General features: G+C 51.1%; 1 protein-coding gene across 20 annotated transcripts in view; it reads left to right on the top strand.

The window, feature by feature from the left end:
• SCNN1A (sodium channel epithelial 1 subunit alpha) overlaps positions 1-15,008 on the top strand; it is a 36,808-nt gene extending 21,800 nt beyond the window's left edge. For 15 of the 20 annotated variants that reach the window (XM_015150888.3, XM_077953389.1, XM_077953390.1 and 12 more), the window contains 9 exons: positions 5,615-5,718; positions 6,060-6,223; positions 6,945-7,043; positions 7,235-7,352; positions 12,457-12,535; positions 12,644-12,701; positions 12,854-12,909; positions 13,057-13,132; positions 13,604-15,008. In XM_015150888.3, coding sequence (XP_015006374.3) covers positions 5,615-5,718; positions 6,060-6,223; positions 6,945-7,043; positions 7,235-7,352; positions 12,457-12,535; positions 12,644-12,701; positions 12,854-12,909; positions 13,057-13,132; positions 13,604-13,984 — 1,135 coding nt within the window. In that variant the 3' untranslated portion in view covers positions 13,985-15,008. Of the gene's footprint in view, positions 1-4,854; positions 4,916-5,614; positions 5,719-6,059; positions 6,224-6,944; positions 7,095-7,195; positions 7,353-12,456; positions 12,536-12,643; positions 12,702-12,853; positions 12,910-13,056; positions 13,133-13,603 lie in introns of all 20 variants that reach the window. The other 5 variants (XM_077953386.1, XM_077953385.1, XM_077953398.1 and 2 more) reach the window with 2 other exon arrangements.
• Positions 15,009-18,669: the final 3,661 nt, after the last annotated feature.

Below are 18,669 nucleotides of genomic sequence, written 5' to 3'. Positions count from 1 at the left end.
ACAGTGTCACTTCTCACCCTTCACACACACTCTGCCAGTACACGATTTTGTTCCGTCTTTAGTCTTTTTGTTTGTTTAAGGACAGAAACTACCAGCTGGGAAGTAAGATGGTAGCAACGCCTAAGCCTGAGTCAGCCCACACCTGCCACCAGGATCATCTAACCATTACTCAGGCACCTGTGCTTTTCCTATGCCCTCATCCGCTGCCCTCCCTTTGCTCTGTGTGCCTGCCTCCCCATCAACAGAAAGTCCATGGTTCATCTTTGTCTTGGCACTTAGGCACTTAGATCAGCTCAGAGCCTCATTTCTCGCTTGGGTTGTTATACCCACCCCTCCACCCTACTGTGTTCTTCTGCCTCCAAATCATCCCTTCCTTCTGCAACCACAGGAATCTTTGTACTTCATCCTTACTTCACGTCACCACACGTCACTATTCCAGTTAGTCCTGTGTGTTAGCCCATTTTGTGTTGCTATAAAGGAATATCTCACTGGGCGTGGTGGCTCCAGCCTCTAATCCCAGTACTTTGGGAGACCGAGATGGGCGGATCACCTGAGGTCAGGAGTTAGAGATCAGCCCCACCAACGTGGTGAAACCCCGTGTCTACTGAAAATATAAAAATTAGCCAGGTGTGGTGGCACGCACCTGTGGCCTCAGCTACTCAGGAGGCTGAGCCAGGAGGATCGCTTGAACCCAAGAGGTGGAGGTTGCAGTGAGCTGAGATCGCACCACTGCACTCCAGCCTGGGCAACAGAGCAAGACTCCATCTGGGAAAAAAAAAAAAAAAGGAATATCTGAGTCTGGGTAATTTATAAAGAAAAGAGGTTTAATTGGCTGAGGGTTCTGCAGATGGTACAAGCATGGCACCAGCATCTGCTCAGCTTCTGGGAGGACTCAGGAAACTTTTACCCATGGTGGAAGGGGAGGAGAGGGGGCACGAGAGAGACCAGGCTCTTGAACTAATTAATAGTGTGAGAATTCACTCATTACTGCAAGGAGGGCACCAAGCCATTCAAGAGGGGCCCGCCCCTGTGACCCAAACACCTCCCACTAGGATCCCCTCCAACATTGGGGATCACATTTCAACATGAGATTTGGAGGAGACGAACATCCAAACTATATCCTGCTGTTTAAAATCCTTCAGTGTCTCTCATGGCCTCCAGCATCAAGCTGGAGCTCCTTAGCATGGCTTTCTCACCACTCTCCTCCCCCGTAACTACACCCTTTTCCCCTACCCTGTAATCTTTTTTAAATAACACTTTTATTGACATATAATTTACTTACCATAAATGTATCCTTTTAATATGTATAATTTAGTGATTTTTAGTATATTTGGAGTTGTGTAACCATTACCACGACCTGGTTTTTTTTTTTTTTTTTTTTTTTTTGAGACAGAGCCTCGCTCCGTCGCCCAGGCTGGAGTACAGTGGCGCGATCTCGGCTCACTGCAAGCTCCGCCTCCCGGGTTCACGCCATTCTCCTGCCTCAGCCTCCCGAGTAGCTGGGACTACGGGCGCCCACCACCACGCCCTGCTAATTTTTTGTATTTTTAGTGGAGACGGGGTTTCACCGTGTTAGCCAGAATGATTTCGATCTCCTGACCTTGTGATCCGCCCACTTCAGCCTCCCAAAGTGCTGGGATTACAGGCGTAAGCCACCGTGCCCGGCCACCACGACTTGTTTTTAGAACATTTTCCTCACCCCAGAAAGAAACCCTGTACCCATTAGCAGTTCTTCCCCATTTTCTCCCCTCCTCCAAGCCCTGAGAGCCACTCTTCTGCTTTCTGTCTCTATGGATTGCCTATGGTGGACGTTTCACATAAATGGAATCTTACAATATGTGGCCTTTTGTGAGTGGCCTCTTTCACTTAGCATAACGTTTTCAAAACTTATCCATGTTGTAGCTGGATCAGAACTTCATTTTTATGGCTGAATACTGTTACATTGTGTAGATATACCACTTTTTTTTTTTTGAGACAGGTTCTCACTCAGTCATTCAGGCTGGAGTACAGTGGCATGATCAGACCTCACCGCAGCCTTGATTTCCTGGGCTGAAATGGCCTTCCTGATTCAGCCTCCCAAGTAGCTGGGACTACAGGCTCAGGCCACCATGCCCAGCTATTTTTTTTTAATTTTAGTGGAGACTAGCTCTCACTATGTTGCCCAGGCTGATCTCTAACTCCTGAGCTCAAGCCATTCTCCTGCCTTGGCCTCCCAAAGTGCTGGGATTATAGGCGTGAGCCACCACGCCCGGCCCACATTTTTGCTTATCCATTCTCAGTTGATGGACATTTGGATTGTTTCCACTTTTTGGCTATTATGAATAATGCTGCTGTGAACGTTCCTGTACATGTTTTTGTATGGATCTATGTTTGTATTTCTCTTGGGTGTTCACCTACGAGTGGAACTGCGGGGTCATGTGGTAACTCTATATTTAACATTCTGAGGAACTGCGAGACTTTTCCAAACGGCTGTACCATTTAACGTTCCCAACAGCAATGTATGAAGATTCTTTTTTTTTTTTGAGATGGAGTCTCGCTCTGTCGCCCAGGCTGGAGTGCAGTGGCGCGATCTCGGCTCACTGCAGGCTCCGCCTCCCAGGTTCACGCCATTGTCCTGCCTCAGCCTCCCAAGTAGCTGGGACTACAGGCGCCCGCCACCTCGCCCGGCTAGTTTTTTGTATTTTTAGTAGAGACGGGGTTTCACCGTGTTAGCCAGGATGGTCTCGATCTCCTGACCTCATGATCTGCCCGTCTCGGCCTCCCAAAGTGCTGGGATTACAGGCTTGAGCCACCGCGCCCGGCCCAGCAATGTATGAAGATTCTAAATTCTCTACATCCTCCTCATGTTGTTTTCTGTCTTTTCGACTTTAGCCATCTTAATGAATCCCTGTAATTGTGCTAGTGAGCTAATACAGCTCTTACTAAGGCTAAACACCATTCTAAGCATAATTTCATGCTCGACACCCCTGTGAGGTTGATATTTTTATTATCCCCATTTTACAGCTGAGGAAACTGAGGTACAGATTAAGTAAGTAACTTGTTTGGTCCCACATCGAATACTTGTTAGAGCCCCAGGATTCAAATACAAGGAATTTAATTCTGGAGTCTGTGCTTTTTTTTTTTTTTGGAGATGGAGTTTCGCTTTTACTGGCCAGGCTGGAGTGCAATGGCGCAATCTCAGCTCACCACAACCTCTGCCTCCCAAGTTCAAGTGATTCTCCGGCCTCAGCCTTCTGAATAGCTGGGATTACAGGCATGCACCACTATGCCCGGCTAATTTTGTATTTTTAGTAGAGATGGGGTTTCACATGTTGGCCAGGCTGGTCTCAAACTCCTGACCTCAGGTGACCCCACCCGCCTCAGCCTCCCAAAGTTCTGAGATTATAGGCATGAGCCACCGCGCCCGGCTGAGTCTGTGCTCTTAACCACCACATTATACTGATTCTCATAGGCCACTATATTAATGTGCTTAGTGTGTATCTCTATGTGTTTTTGCAAAATCTGTATTTAATTTACATAAATGGTACTGTGTTACAGATCCCATTTCACCTCTTACTTTTTTTTTTTTTTTGAGACAGAGTCTCACTGTAGAGTGCAGTGGTGCAATCTCAGTTCACTGAACCTCCCAAGTTCAAGCGATTCTTCTGCCTCAGCCTCCTGAGTAGCTGAGGTAATAGACGCCCGCCACCACACCTGGCTAATTTTTGTATTTTTGGTAGAGACGGGGTTTCACCATGTTGGCCAGGCTGGTCTCGGACTTCTGACTTCAACTGATCCACCCGCCTCAGCCTCCTCCCAAAGTGTTGGAATTACAGGTGTGAGCCACTATGCCCCGCCACTTTTTATTTATTTAATTCAACGAAGCTCTATGCTTTAAAATCCATCCATGTTGCTCCACCTCACCTGCTGATCGAACCTGTGCCTGCTTTCCATGGGGGCGGCACCCACCACATTGTGCTTGTCCCCTCTCTGTGTGCAAAGGGCTCTCCAGCCTTCAGGACTGGCCACTTCTGTAGCCTCTCCTTCAGTCCTTCCCTGCATCTAGTCTGGGCTCTAGAAGTGCTGACTTCCCAGTACCTCCTAGAATGGGCACCAGTATGTCATGCCTCTGTGCCTGTGTTCTTCAAGGGCCAATAGAATATCCCGGATCATCTGGTTCCAATCTCCTCATTTCACAGAACCATCCTACATTTTACAGAGGAGGAGAATAAGCTTAGAAACAATGACTTGCGGCCGGGCGCGGTGGCTCAAGCCTGTAATCCCAGCACTTTGGGAGGCTGAGACGGGCGGATCACAAGGTCAGGAGATCGAGACCATCCTGGCTAACACGGTGAAACCCCGTCTCTACTAAAAAAATACAAAAAACTAGCTGGGCGAGGTGGCGGGCGCCTGTAGTCCCAGCTACTCGGGAGGCTGAGGCAGGAGAATGGCGTAAATCCGGGAGGCGGAGCTTAAAGTGAGCTGAGATCCGGCCACTGCACTCCAGCCTGGGCGACAGAGCGAGACTCCGTCTCAAAAAAAAAAAAAAAAAAAGAAACAATGACTTGCTCAAGGTCGTACAACCAGAACCCCACTCCTTATCTCTGGCCAGCCTCTTCTCCCTCTTCTCTTTATTCCTCCTCTGCTGCTCACTGGCCGAAGTCCCCTTTCCCTCTTTGCCCTGCTCCCGTCATTAGCTCCAAGATGGCAGGGTAGCAGAACACAGATACTGTCTGTGCTGTGTGGCACATGTGCTGTGCTTTACCCCACACAGGCTCCCTGTTCTGGAACCTGTGGTTTGCTGTGAAATTACAGTCCTACTGCAGCCGTGATGCCTCTGTGATTGCATTTTCTCTGTCCCCACACCTGTCACAGATGAGTTTTGGACCTACCGTTCTGAGACATGCCGATGCAAGAGGCTGCCCGGAAGCACTTGGTACTGATCGTCCTCCCCTCAGCTCCGTGCTCACCACTGCTCACACTTTCTCCTTTAACCCTGCTCCCCTCCACCTCCCCACTTCATTCATTCATTCATTCGTTCATTCCTCACTCAACAACTATTTATTAATCATCTCCTCTATCTCCTAGATGACAGGAACTATGCAGCTAACCTAGAGATGACACAGAGATGAATGAGATGTGGCTGCTGTTATCAAGGAGCTCATGATTCAATGGGGAACTAACATTTAGACACATGGGCAGTTAGGGACATGCAAGAATCTTTGTAGTGCAAGAAGAGAGAAGTTACAAGGCAGCACGGAAGTCAAGGCCGGTGAGCCTAGATGGCCTGGTGAGAGGAGCCTGGGCTAGAAGGTAGATGACCTAGGTGTGAACCCCCAGGCTCATCATCGCAATGGGACCTTGGGCCGGCTGTTTGAGCTCTCTGAGCCTTAGCTTCCTCCTCTGTGATATGAGGATGAGACTCTCACAGGCTGTTGGTTGGAGTGACTGAGGGAGTGTGAGTAAAGCTCTCAGCATTGTGCCAGCACATGGTAGGTGATCAGGAAACAAACGACTCTGAAAGCCCAAGTCCTGTAGGAATTTAAGGGAGTGGAGAATTCTCTCTGCCTCATCTCCCTGCTCCCTGGACCACCTACACTTTCTTCTCTGACCCTACTGTCTCTTTCCTGATAAGGAATTACTCTCACTTCCACCACCCAATGTATGGAAACTGCTATACTTTCAATGACAAGAACAACTCTAACCTCTGGATGTCTTCCATGCCTGGAGTCAACAACGGTGAGCAACTCCCCGCTTGCTCCATGGAGCCCTCTGCCTCAGCCACTCCCGTGTACTTACCTTGAGCCCACCTCCTAGAACTGCTGGGAGGGGTCCCCTGTGCTCTCTCTCCCCAACAGGTGCCACATAGTCCGTTCCAGGCATGAGAGGAATCCTGTCCCAGGTCTTCCTCCTGCCTCCAGATTCCAGCCCATGGGTTGCCAGGTCCCTTTGCGGGTCTTCCTGAACTTGCTCCTCTTGCAGTGTTGGAGACTGGGCAAGGAAAGGAGAGTGGATTTCCATCTTCTAACTCTTCTCCAGGATTCCCGCCTCTGCCAACTCTGCTCTCTCTGCACCCCTAGGTCTGTCCCTGATGCTGCGCACAGAGCAGAATGACTTCATTCCCCTGCTGTCCACAGTGACTGGGGCCCGGGTAATGGTGCACGGGCAGGATGAACCTGCCTTTATGGATGATGGTGGCTTTAACTTGCGGCCTGGCGTGGAGACCTCCATCAGCATGAGGAAGGCAAGGATGCTGACTGGGAGGCCGGGAAGGAGAGCCTCAGATTGCAGAGGGGCAGGGGGAAGGCATGGGAGGCTGCGGAGGGAGAGTGTGTGGGGTGGGTCTTGAGCATGTGGAGGTCTTCAGGAGCAGGAACGAGGGGCAGAGGGGCTGGCACTGGGAAGTAAGGCCCTGCAGGGTGGACCTTGGGGGACAAGTGCTGAGAAGGCATTCAGGGCATGCTTAGGATTTCTGGGGATGCTCTGGGCCCAGTGGCCTTGAAATGAGCAGTGGGGCCAGGCGCGGTGGCTCAAGCCTGTAATCCCAGCACTTTGGGAGGCCGAGGCGGGCGGATCACAAGGTCAGGAGATCGAGACCACAGTGAAACCCCGTCTCTACTAAAAATACAAAAAATTAGCCGGGCGCGGTGGCGGGCGCCTGTAGTCCCAGCTACTCAGGAGGCTGAGGCAGGAGAATGGCGGGAACCCGGGAGGCGGAGCTTGCAGTGAGCCGAGATCGCGCCACTGCACTCCAGCCTGGGCAACAGCGTGAGACTCCGTCTCAAAAAAAAAAAAAAAAGAAATGAGCAGTGGATGGGCATGAGGTGGCTAGAGGCATGTATTGAGAGGGTGAGGCTGGTAGGAGGGGCTGGCCGGTATGAGATACAACCTGGAACTGAGGGAAGGGAGAGAACCCGGAGGCACTTGCTCTGTCCTCTGATCTCTTGGTGTATGTGGGTTCATAGGAAGCCCTGGACAGACTTGGGGGCGACTATGGCGACTGCACCAAGAATGGCAGTGATGTCCCTGTCAAGAACCTTTACCCTTCAAAGTACACGCAGCAGGTGAGGCCCAACCTGCTTCTGTGGCAGCCACTCCCAGGCCTGCCCTGGCTGGTCCTGCAAAGCTGGAGGGATTGTGTGTGTGTGAGAGAGAGGGAAACTGGGGGGTGGTGAAAAGAGGATGGAGGCTCTGTGCAGAGATCTGCTGAGTTCAGTCCCGAACCCCCTCTCCTCTCCACCCTCCTCCCTTCCAGGTGTGTATTCACTCCTGCTTCCAGGAGAACATGATCAAGGAGTGTGGCTGTGCCTATATCTTCTATCCGCGGCCGCAGAACATGGAGTACTGTGACTACAGGAAGCACAGTTCCTGGGGTGAGACTCCAGGAGTCCCTGCCCTGCCTACTGACCCCAGTACTCACTGAGGCGCTTCTTCCTGTCAGTCCCCTGTTTGTGGGGATGACTTCTGGCTGGGATGACATCCCACCTGCTGGGATGAGTCCTCCCTTGCTCTTGTTTTTCAGCCTTTAGTCTCTGCCTCTGTCAGTTTCCCTCACCCTCAGTCTCTCCTCTCTTTTTTTTTTGGAGACGGAGTCTCGCTCTGTCACCCAGGCTGGAGTGCAGTGGTGCAATCTCAGCTCACTGTAAGCTCCGCCTCCCGGGTTCACGCCATTCTTCTGCCTCAGCCTCCCAAGTAGCTGGGACTACAGGCGCCGCCACCTCACCTGGCTAATTTTTTTGTATTTTTAGTAGAGACTGGGTTTCACTGTGTTAGCCAGGATGGTCTCGATCGCCTGACCTCATGATCCGCCCGCCTTGGCCTCCCTCTCTCTTCTGTTTCTTTCCTCCCTCTCAGTGTTGCAGTCTCTCTGTTTTGGCCTTTGTGTGTTTGTCAAGGAACTGTCCCATTTAAAACAACCTGCAGCAGAAGGAAGAAGAGCACCCGAGAAAACCTCCAGCCATTCCTCACTGGCTGCTGAGGTTTCCGTGCACGCTCTGCCCGCAGCTTCCCTGCTCAGTGCCCAGGGTGCGAGAAAACCTCCAGCCGTTCCTCACTGGCTGCTGAGGTTTCCGTGCACGCTCTGCCCGCAGCTTCCCTGCTCAGTGCCCAGGGTGCTTAGCTGGGCAGGCTCCGGAGGGGCTGGGTGGGGTACACAACACTTCCCTGGGGCGCAGGAAGAAAATATTAGAAGTTACATGGGTCTGTCTCGTTCCTTCACATTTTCCATCTTATGTGCTTTAGAATGGACGTACTGTATCCATTCAACAGTAGAGGTATGTAATTTATAAATCAAATATGTATATTGGACCTGCTTATTTAAGATTTTTTTTTTTTAACCTGAACAAGGGCACAATCAATAAAGTTTGAAGCACCTTGGAATCTCCTCCTTATCCTGGTGTAGGAGTAGACAAATCTCTTTCCTTTGGACTACAGCTGAGTTGTTTGGTAGGGAAGTTGTGTGCCAGGAAGCTGAGAGAGAAAGAAAATCACAAAAATAAAATATGGAAGCTGCAAGGGTTTGCATTCCTGGAGTGCATGCTCTTCCCCAGCACAACCAGCCTGTTCCCCCTGCAGTTCCTCCTCCCAGGGCTCTCCCCTGGGCCCAGCTGTCCCACAGGGTGGGCCGAGGGCCATCCCGGGAGGTGACATGGTAGCGGACACTGGAGACACGGAGGCCTCAAAGGCAGCGGATTGTCTCACCCCAGAGTTCAGCGTCCATCCCTACCTTGTTCCTGTCTGTGGTGACTTTTCCACTTCTGTCCTTCCCTGGGCTGGCTCCGCAGTTCTCTTCTGCCTGGACTTTCCAGTCGTGGCCTCCTGGTTCCTGTCTCTCTGACCTTAGAGGAGTGTAGCACATCAGAACTGGGGGAAACCCAAAGGCCATCTGGCCTCACCTCCTTTCTCAGATGAGCAAATTGAGGTCCAGGGGGAGGATGTGACATGTCCCAGGGTATACAGGACCGGGACAGAGGGGATGCCACCCAGGATTTCTCCCTTCCCTCAAATAATTATTTCTATGTAATGGGTTTGCACATCTGTGAGTGAAAAATAACAATATTGATTGCTGAGAAGTTGTGAGGATGAGAGAGGAAGTAAGGCTAAAAACACAGTCTGCTGCATTTCCTAGGGCTTACTTCCCCGGAGAAGAGGACCAGCTGCTTCCCCTTCTTCCAAAGATCTCCAACCCTGGTAGGGATTTGGGTCAGAAATGAAGAAGGACTTCGGACTGAGGAACTAAAAGTAGCAATAATGACAAAATAACCTTACTTAGAATTTGGGAAATAGGGGAGGAGGGGAATCTGCAGTTCCATTATTCTTTTTTTTTTTTTTTTGGTAATAGCTTTATTGACATAATTTATATCCCATAGGATTCACTCATTTAAAGCGTACAGCTTCATTTTAGTCAAATTTTAGTTTTTAGTTTTAGGTTTTCAGTATAGTCCCAGAGTTGTGCAATCATCACCACCATCAATTTTGGAATATTTTTAGTGTTCCCAAAAGAAACCTTGTACTCACTCAGGCCGGGCATGGTGGTTCATGCCTGTAATCCCAGCATTTTGAGAGGCCAAGGTGGGCAGATCACTTGAGCCCAGGAGTTCGACACCAACCTGGGCAACATGGTGAAACCCTGTCTTTACAAAAATTAGCTGGGCATGGTGGTGCACACCTATAGTCCCAGCCACTTGGGAGGCTGAGGTGGGAGAATCACCTGAGCCCAGGAGGTCGAGGCTGTAGTGAGCCATGATCAGGCCACTGCACTCCAGCCTGGGCGATGGAGTGAGACCCTGTCTCAAAAAAATAAATAGATAAACCTTGTACTCATTAGCAAATCCCAAGCTTCCCTCCCCTCTTCCACCACTGCCAGCCCTTGGGCAACCACGATTCTTTCTTTCTCTATGGATTTGCCTATTCTGAATCTTTTTTTTTTTTTTTTCAGAGACAGAATCTCCCTCTGTCGCCCAGACTGGAGTGCAGTGGCGCAGTCTCGGCTCACTGTAACCTCCACCTCTCAGGTTCAAACAATTCTCCTGTCTCAGCCTCCCAAGTACCTGGGACTACAGGCGCATGCCACCACGCCCGGCTAATTTTTATATTTTTTAGTAGAGAGGGGGTTTCACCATATTGATCAGGCTGGTCTTGAACTCCTGACCTCAGGTGATCCACCTGCCTCGGCCTCCCAAAGTGCTGGAATTACAGGTGTGAGCCACTGCGCCCGGCCATTCTGAATCTTTCATACAGACGGAATCTTAGAGTGTGTGACCTTCGTGTCTGCCTTATTTCACTTAGCATAATATTTTCAAGTTTCATCCATATTGTAGCAATAGCAGTGCCTCATTCCTTTATATGGCGGAATAACGACACTCCCTTGTATGGATAGACCACACTTTGTTTACCCATTTATCAGTTAGTGGACATTTGTGTTGTTGCCACTTTTTGGTTACTGTGAATAATGCTGCTGTGAGCATTTGTGTACAAGTTTTTGTGTGGACACATGTTTTCCATTTTTTTGCGTATATACCTAGGAGCGGAATTGCTGGGTCATACGGTAATCTATGTTTAACCTTTTCTGAGGAGCTGCCAGGCTGTTTTCCAAAGTGACATCACCATTGTACATCCCTAGCAGCAGTATATGAGGTTTTCAGTTTCTCTATATCCTGCCAGTTCTTGTTATTATCTTTTTAAATTTAAATTTAATTTAATTTGATTTTTGAGAAGACTCTCACTCTGTTGCTCAGGCTGGAGTGCAGTGGCACGATCTTGGCTCACTACAACCTCCACCTCCTGGGTTCAAATAATTCTCCTGCCTCAGCCTCCCAAGTAGCTGGGATTACAGGTGTGCACCACCACACCTGGCTAATTTTTGTATTTTCAGTAGAGACTGGATTTCACCATGTTGGCCAAGCTGGTCTCGAATTCCTGACCTCAGGTGATCCACCTGCCTCAGCCTCCCATAGTGTTGGTATTACAGGCACGAGCCACCGCACCTGGTGTATTGTCTTTTTTTAAATAATAGACATCTTAATGGGCATGAAGTGTTATCTTATTGTGGCATAGTTCCCTTATTCTTATACAATTATTGTTCCCATTTTTCTTTTTTTTTTTTTTTTTTTTTTTTTTTTTAGACGGAGTCTTGCTCTGTCGCCAGGGCTGGAGCGCAGTGGCCGGATCTCAGCTCACTGCAAGCTCCGCCTCCCAGGTTTACGCCATTCTCCTGCCTCAGCCTCCTGTGTAGCTGGGACTACAGGCGCCCGCCACCTCGCCCGGCTAGTTTTTTGTATTTTTTTAGTAGAGACGGGGTTTCACCGTGTTCGCCAGGATGGTCTCGATCTCCTGACCTCGTGATCCGCCCGTCTCGGCCTCCCAAAGTGCTGGGATTACAGGCTTGAGCCACCGCGCCCGGCCGTTCCCATTTTTCTTTATGGCGTTTAAGTTTTTGTCCATAGTGTGTATTTCCTTACACTGGTGTATCCTGTTTTGTTTTGTTTTTCCCCTGACTTAGCTTATTTTCTTTCTTTATTAATTTATTTTTTAGGCCGGGTGCGGTGGCTCGCGCCTGTAATACCAGCACTTTGGGAGGCCAAGGCGGGCGGATCATGAGGTCTTGAGATCGAGACCATCCTGGCTAACACAGAGAAACCCTGTCTCTACTAAAAATACAAAAAATTAGCCAGGCATAGTGGTGGGCGCCTGTAGTCCCAGCTACTTGGGAGGCTGAGGCAGGAGAATAGCGTGAACCCGGGAGGCGGAACTTGCAGTGAGCCGCGATCATGCCACTGTACTCTAGCCTGGGCAACAGAGTGAGACTCCGTCTAAAAAAAAGAAAAAAAAATTAATTTATTTTAAAATTTTTTTTAGAGACAAGGTCTCACTCTGTTGCCAGGGTTGGAGTACAAAGGCACACTCATAGCTCACTTGCAACCTTGAATTCCTGGCCTCAAACGACCCTCCCACCTCAGCCTCCCAAACAGCTGAGCCACTGTCCCTGGCCTAACTTAATTTCTTTTTTTTTTTTTTTTTTTTTGAGATGGAGTCTTGCTGTGTCGCCCGGGCTGGAGTGCAGTGGCCAGATCTCAGCTCACTGCAAGCTCCGCCTCCTGGGTTTACGCCATTCTCCTGCCTCAGCCTCCCGAGTAGCTGGGACTACAGGCGCCCGCCACCTCGCCCGGCTAGTTTTTTGTATTTTTAGTAGAGACGGGGTTTCACCGTGTTAGCCAGGATGGTCTCGATCTCCTGACCTCGTGATCTGCCCGTCTCGGCCTCCCAAAGTGCTGGGATTACAGGCTTGAGCCACCGCGCCCGGCAACTTAATTTCTTAAACATTTGGTACTTCTTGGTATTGCCACTCATAGGACATCATTATAATGCTAAATAATGCTCTCGTAAAGTGGGTACCCAGGGATCTTGGGAGACCTCTTGGGTGTGGGGTAGAGAAAGTTGAGGTGCCCTAGGAGAACAGGCATCTCTCTGTACCCACAGGCTACTGCTACTATAAGCTCCAGGCTGACTTCTCCTCAGACCACCTGGGCTGTTTCACCAAGTGCCGGAAGCCATGCAGGTTAGTGTCCCTTGCCCGGGTGCAGGTTGGGTAGAATACAGGTTACCCAGCCAAGCCTTCGAGTGGGAGAGCTCTGCCCTAACACTGAACACCTTTCTCCATCCCCAGTGTGACCAGCTACCAGCTCTCGGCTGGTTACTCACGATGGCCCTCGGTGACATCCCAGGTAGAGTGTGGGGAAGCGACGGGTGGGGGATGTGTATGCCCGTGTAATGCTGTGGCCTTCTCTGGGTATTTTGTGTATGGGTGTGTTTGACACAACCTATCCCTGTAAGCCTGAAGCGTATGGACCTTGATGACAGCCCCATTCTTTCCTAGGAATGGGTCTTCGAGATGCTATCGCGACAGAACAACTACACCATCAACAACAAGAGGTGAGTCCCGCCCTGGTCCCAGCCACAAGAAAGGAATCTTTGGGAGGGAAAATAGACCTAGGAAGAGGGATCGATATGGTTGATTAGAGGAAGGTCCAGGAAGTTCATCCTCTACCATTTCTTCCCACCCTCTGCCCCACACCTAAGAAATGGAGTGGCCAAAGTCAACATCTTCTTCAAGGAGCTGAACTACAAAACCAATTCTGAGTCTCCCTCTGTCACGGTAGGTCGTGCCTGGATGGAGCCTGTGATGCTCTGAGGGTCTTACTTAGCAGGGCAGCTGTCAGGGGAAACCAAAAGGTTGTCTGTGGGCCAGAAGGCTCTGGGTCTTAAAGGCGGGGGACCAAAGAAGAGGGTCAAGGGAGAGGTCAGGAGGGTTGGAAGAAGGAGCTCGGCCGGGGCATAAGGTCTCTGGGGGTGGTGGGAGGGATAGGCATGCTAGATGCTGAGGTGAAGGCGCTTGAGCCATGCCCCCATTTCAGCTGCCCCTGACTGTGGGCCAGTTGCCAGTTTTCTCTGGGTGACGCTGGCCAGGAGCAGAGACAAGGAGCCCAGGGGGCTGCTGAGAGGCCGACAGGACTCAGGGGTCCTCAGGGATGAAGGGAGACAGCTTGGTGAGGAGGAATGGGGGCTCCTCTGCCAGAGTCCATCCAGAACCCTCTGTCCCATCATCAATGTACCTCTTCTCTCACAGATGGTCACCCTCCTGTCCAACCTGGGCAGCCAGTGGAGCCTGTGGTTCGGCTCCTCAGTGCTGTCTGTGGTGGAGATGGCTGAGCTCATCTTTGACCTGCTGGTCATCACATTCCTCCTGCTGCTCCGAAGGTTCCGAAGCCGATACTGGTCTCCAGGCCGAGGGGACAGGGGTGCTCAGGAGGTGGCCTCCACCCAGGCATCCTCCCCGCCTTCCCACTTCTGCCCCCACCCCACATCTCTGTACTTGTCCCAACTAGGCCCTGCTCCCTCCCCAGCCTTGACAGCCCCTCCCCCTGCCTATGCCACCCTGGGCCCCTGCCCATCTCCAGGGGGCTCCGCAGGGGCCAGCTCCACTGCCTATCCTCTGGGGGGGCCCTGAGAGAGGAGAGGTTCCTTGCACCAAGGCAGATGCTCCCCTGGTGGGAGGGTGCTGCCCTTGGCAAGATTGAAGGATGTGCAGGGCTTCCTCTCAGAGCCGCCCAAACTGCCTTTGATGTGTGGAGGGGAAGCGAGATGGGTAAGGGGCTCAGGAAGTTGTTCCAAGAACAGTGGCCAATGAAGCTGCCCAGAAGTGCCTTGGCTCTGGCTCTGTACCCCTTGGTACTGCCTCTGAACACTCTGGTTTCCCCACCCAACTGCAGCTAAGTCTCCTTTTCCCTTGGATCAGCCAAGCCAAACTTGGAGCTTTGACAAGGAACTTTCCTAAGAAATGGCTGATGACCAGGACAAAACACAACCAAGGGTACACACAGGCATGCACGCGTTTCCTGCCTGGCGACAGCTGAAGCCAGCCCCTGACTGACCTGGCCACACTGCTCTCCAGTAACACAGATGTCTGCTCCTCATCTTGAACTTGGGTGGGAAACCCCACCCAAAAGCCCCCTTTATTACTTAGGCAATTCCCCTTCCCTGACTCCCGAGAGCCAGGGCCAGAGCAGACCCGTATAAGTAAAGGCAGCTCCAGGGCTCCTCTAGGCTCATACCCGTGCCCTCACAGAGCCATGCTCCAGCGCTTCTGTCCTGTGTCTTTCGTCCCTCTACATGTCTGCTTAAGATATTTTCTCAGCCTGAAAGCTTCCCCAGCCATCTGCCGGAGAACTCCTATGCATCCCTCAGAACCCTGCTCAGACACCATTACTTTTGTGAAGGCTTCTGCCACATCTTGTCGTCCCAAAAATTGATCACTCCCCTTTCTGGTGGGCTCCCGTAGCACACTATAACATCTGCTGGAGTGTTGCTGTTGCACCATACTTTCTTGTACATTTGTGTCTGCCTCCCCAACTGGACTGTGAGGGCCTTGTGGCCAGGGACTGAGTCTTGCCCGTTTATGTATGCTCCGTGTCTAGCCCATCATCCTGCTTGAAGCAAGTAGGCAGATGCTCAATAAATGTTTGTTGCATAAAGGAATGTCTGGAGAGCTGGATGGGGGTAGGGAGTGGATACAAGTCACCACCCAAGCTTCTGGGTGGTCATGGGGCTGGGGGAGGGTACACACTCCCATGGCCCTTGGTTGCACCACGAAAGTGATCGTTCTTCACAGGGTCTTTTTTTTTTTTTTTTTTTTTTTTTTTTTTTTTTGAGACGGAGTCTCGCTGTGCCGCTCAGGCTGGAGTGCAGTGGCCGGATCTCAGCTCACTGCAAGCTCCGCCTCCCGGGTTCACGCCATTCTCCTGCCTCAGCCTCCCGAGTAGCTGGGACTACAGGCACCCGCCACCTCGCCCGGCTAGTTTTTTGTATTTTTAAAGTAGAGACGGGGTTTCACCGTGTCAGCCAGGATGGTCTCGATCTCCTGACCTCGTGATCCGCCCGTCTCGGCCTCCCAAAGTGCTGGGATTACAGGCTTGAGCCACCGCGCCCGGCCCTTCACAGGGTCTTTGTTTTTTTTTTGAGACGGAGTCTCGCTGTGTCTCCCAGGCTGGAGTGCAGTGGCGCGATCTCGGCTCACTGCAAGCTCCGCCCCCTGGGTTCACGCCATTCTCCCGACTCAGCCTCCCAAGTAGCTGGGACTACAGGCGCCCGCTACCACGCCCGGCTAATTTTTTGTATTTTTTTTTTTTTAGTAGAGACGGGGTTTCACCGTGTTAGCCAGGATAGTCTCGATCTCCTGACCTCGTGATCCACCCGCCTCGGCCACCCAAAGTGCTGGGATTACAGGCTTGAGCCACCGCGCCCGGCCCACAGGGTCTTAAGAGGGGCAAACGGTCTGGTGAATTCCTCCATGGTCATTGCTGAGCATCTGCTGTGTGCCTATGGGCGTTGCTGAGTGTCTGCTGTGTGCCCATGAGCATCTTCCATGTTAGGGTGGAAGGGGGAAGACATGGTGCCGTCCCTTCAGGGGACCTACCTCGCAGTGTTTGGGGAGACTTGCCCTCTCCAGTGTCTGAACCTCCTTTTCCTTATCTCCTTTAGTCACCATCATCACTAACCTCCCCACCCCCGCCGCCGCATTTGCTGAGTCCCACTTACCACCTGGAGGCAATGAACCGTCATCTGCCTGCCTCCCATCAGCTGCCTGGTGGTGGTGGAGGATGACGAGGCTCAGGCCAGTTTCTCCTGGAAATGCAAAGCCTTATGTGGTCTTATGGGTACATGATTGCAGAGAGGGGCACAAGGAATCCTCCCAGCTTTAGTAGAGGAGAGACCGAGCTCCAGGGAGGGGCTGAAGGATGTGCGAGTGGAATTCCAGCTCTCTGACCCTGGCTTCTCCCCCACTCCAGCATAACACCTGGAATCCGGAAGTGACCCTTTCTCACCATCTTTGGGGATTCTGTCCCTGCCACCTTAGTCTCATTCATCTTAATTGCAGCCTTCCTGTTCTGAGGAGCCAAAGGGGGAAGACCTCGGGGAAGGAGGAGAAGGAGCTGGTGACGGGGATAGGAAGATAGACAGGGTCATGACCTAATACGGTGTGGCGACTGCTGACTTCCCTTTCCTAGACTTGAGCTGATGAAGGGGAAATGGTGTTGCTTCAGCATTCTCCTCCGTCAGAGCCCTCAGGTGCAGACTGCCCTTGTCTGCCCGCTCAGCTTCAGCCTTGGCCCGCCTGGGCCCCAGCACCCACTCCTCTGGCTGGGGCGGGAGGACCTGCCGGACACAGCCAGATGTATTACGGATGACTGTAGTCAGCTCCCCCAGACTCCTGCTTCTCTTGCCTCCTGCTTTTTTTTCCCGGAGCTGTCTCCTTATCTCCATTCGCTTGTCTATGGGTTACTCCTGGACCCTGGGGTTAGGAGTTGGAATCAAGCTGTTAGCGATAAAAGGGTTCAAGTTGACTCATTTTCCTTATCAGGCTTAGTAGTTGATGTGACTTGCTGAACTTCATAATTCTTACAGAACTAGCCATGAACCCAGCTCCCTTTCTATGACTCACCCTGCCACACTGTGACACGTGGAGTCTGAATGGCAGGTCTGGGGCTAGAACCCACGTCACCTGGACTTGGAGTTCAGTGACCCTTTGGGTTAAGCATGTGCCTGTGTGTGTGTGTGTGTGTGTGTGTGTGTGTGCACGTGCACGCACCTATGTGTGTGACATGGGGGAGGAAGGTCACTGCTCTCTGTAGCTGTTTTCTTCATCCTTTGCTCTACAAACCCAAACAGCCAATTCTGCCATCCCCAGTCTGCCCCTTTCCTGTTTCTCCATCTCCTCTGACCATGATTTTTTTCTATCCCTGGAGGGATGATGGTCTCATTCTCACCTCCTCCACAAAACGTGCTGGCTTTTCATATTCCTAGATCCACCCACTTCTCACCATCTTTTCTTTTTTTCTAAACAAAATTTTATTGAAAAATTTAATACAACATATGTCAAAGTTGTAAAGTCATTGAGTAAATAAGCATTTATCCTAAATATTGAACAATATTCTCCTTTTGTGGCAGGCTATGTGTCATGGCTTTGGCACTTTGCACAGACTATTAGAAATACCTTTTAATATTAAAAATAGGACATTGAGGCCCGGCGCGGAGGCTCATGCCTGTAATCCCAGCACTTTGGGAGGTTGAGGTGGGTGTTACCTGAAGTCAGGAGTTCAAGACTAGCCTAGCTAACATGGAGAAACCCCGTCTCTCCTAAATACAAAAAATTAGCCAGGCGTGATGGCACATGCCTATAATCCCAGCTACTTGGGAGGCTGAGCAGGAGAATTGCTTGAACCTGGGAGGCGGAGGTTGTAGTGAGCCGAGATTGCGCCACTGCACTTCGGCCTGGGCAACAAGAGCGAAACTCTATCAGAAAAAAAGGCCGGGTACAGTGGCTCACACCTGTAATCCCAGCACTTTGGGAGGTGGAGGCAGGTGGATCACAAGGTCAGGAGATAGAGACCATCCTGGCTAACACAGTGAAACCCTGTCTCTACTAAAAATACAAAAAAAACTTAGCCAGGTCGGGCACGGTGACTGAAGCCCATAATCCCAGCACTTTGGGAGGTCGAGACGGGCGGATCACGAGGTCAGGAGATCAAGACCATCCTGGCTAACACAGTGAAACCCCGTCTCTACTAAAAATACAAAACATTAGCCAGGGGAGGTGGCAGGTGCCTGTAGTCCCAGCTACTCAGGAGGCTGAGGCAGGAGAATGGCGTGAACCCAGGAGGCGGAGCTGGCAGTGAGCCTAGATCGTGCCACTGCACTCCAGCCTGGGTGACAGAGTGAGACGCTGTCTCAAAAAAAAAAAAAAAAAAAATTAGCCAGGCGTGGTGGTGGGTGCCTGTAGTCCCAGCTACTTGGAAGGCTGAGGCAGAAGAATGGCGTGAACCTGGAAGGCCCAGCTTGCAGTGAGCCGAGATCATGCCACTGCACTTCAGCCTGGGCAACAAGAGTGAAACTCTATCTCAAAAAAAAAAAAAAAAAAATAGGACGTTGAAGTTGGTTTCTTTTTTTGATACAGAGTCTCGCTCTGTCGGCCAGGCTGGAGTAAAGTGGCAGGATCTTGGCTCACTGCAACCTCTGCCTCCCGGGTTCAAGGAATTCTCCTGCCTCAGCCTCATGAGTAGCTGGGATTATAGGCACGGGCCACCATGCCTGGCTAATTTTTGTATTTTTAGTAGACACAGGGTTTCACCATGTTGG

This window comes from Macaca mulatta, chromosome 11 (assembly GCF_049350105.2).
Source record: "Macaca mulatta isolate MMU2019108-1 chromosome 11, T2T-MMU8v2.0, whole genome shotgun sequence".
Classification (NCBI taxonomy): domain Eukaryota; kingdom Metazoa; phylum Chordata; class Mammalia; order Primates; family Cercopithecidae; genus Macaca; species Macaca mulatta.
This window is presented reverse-complemented; position numbering and strand designations above follow the sequence as displayed.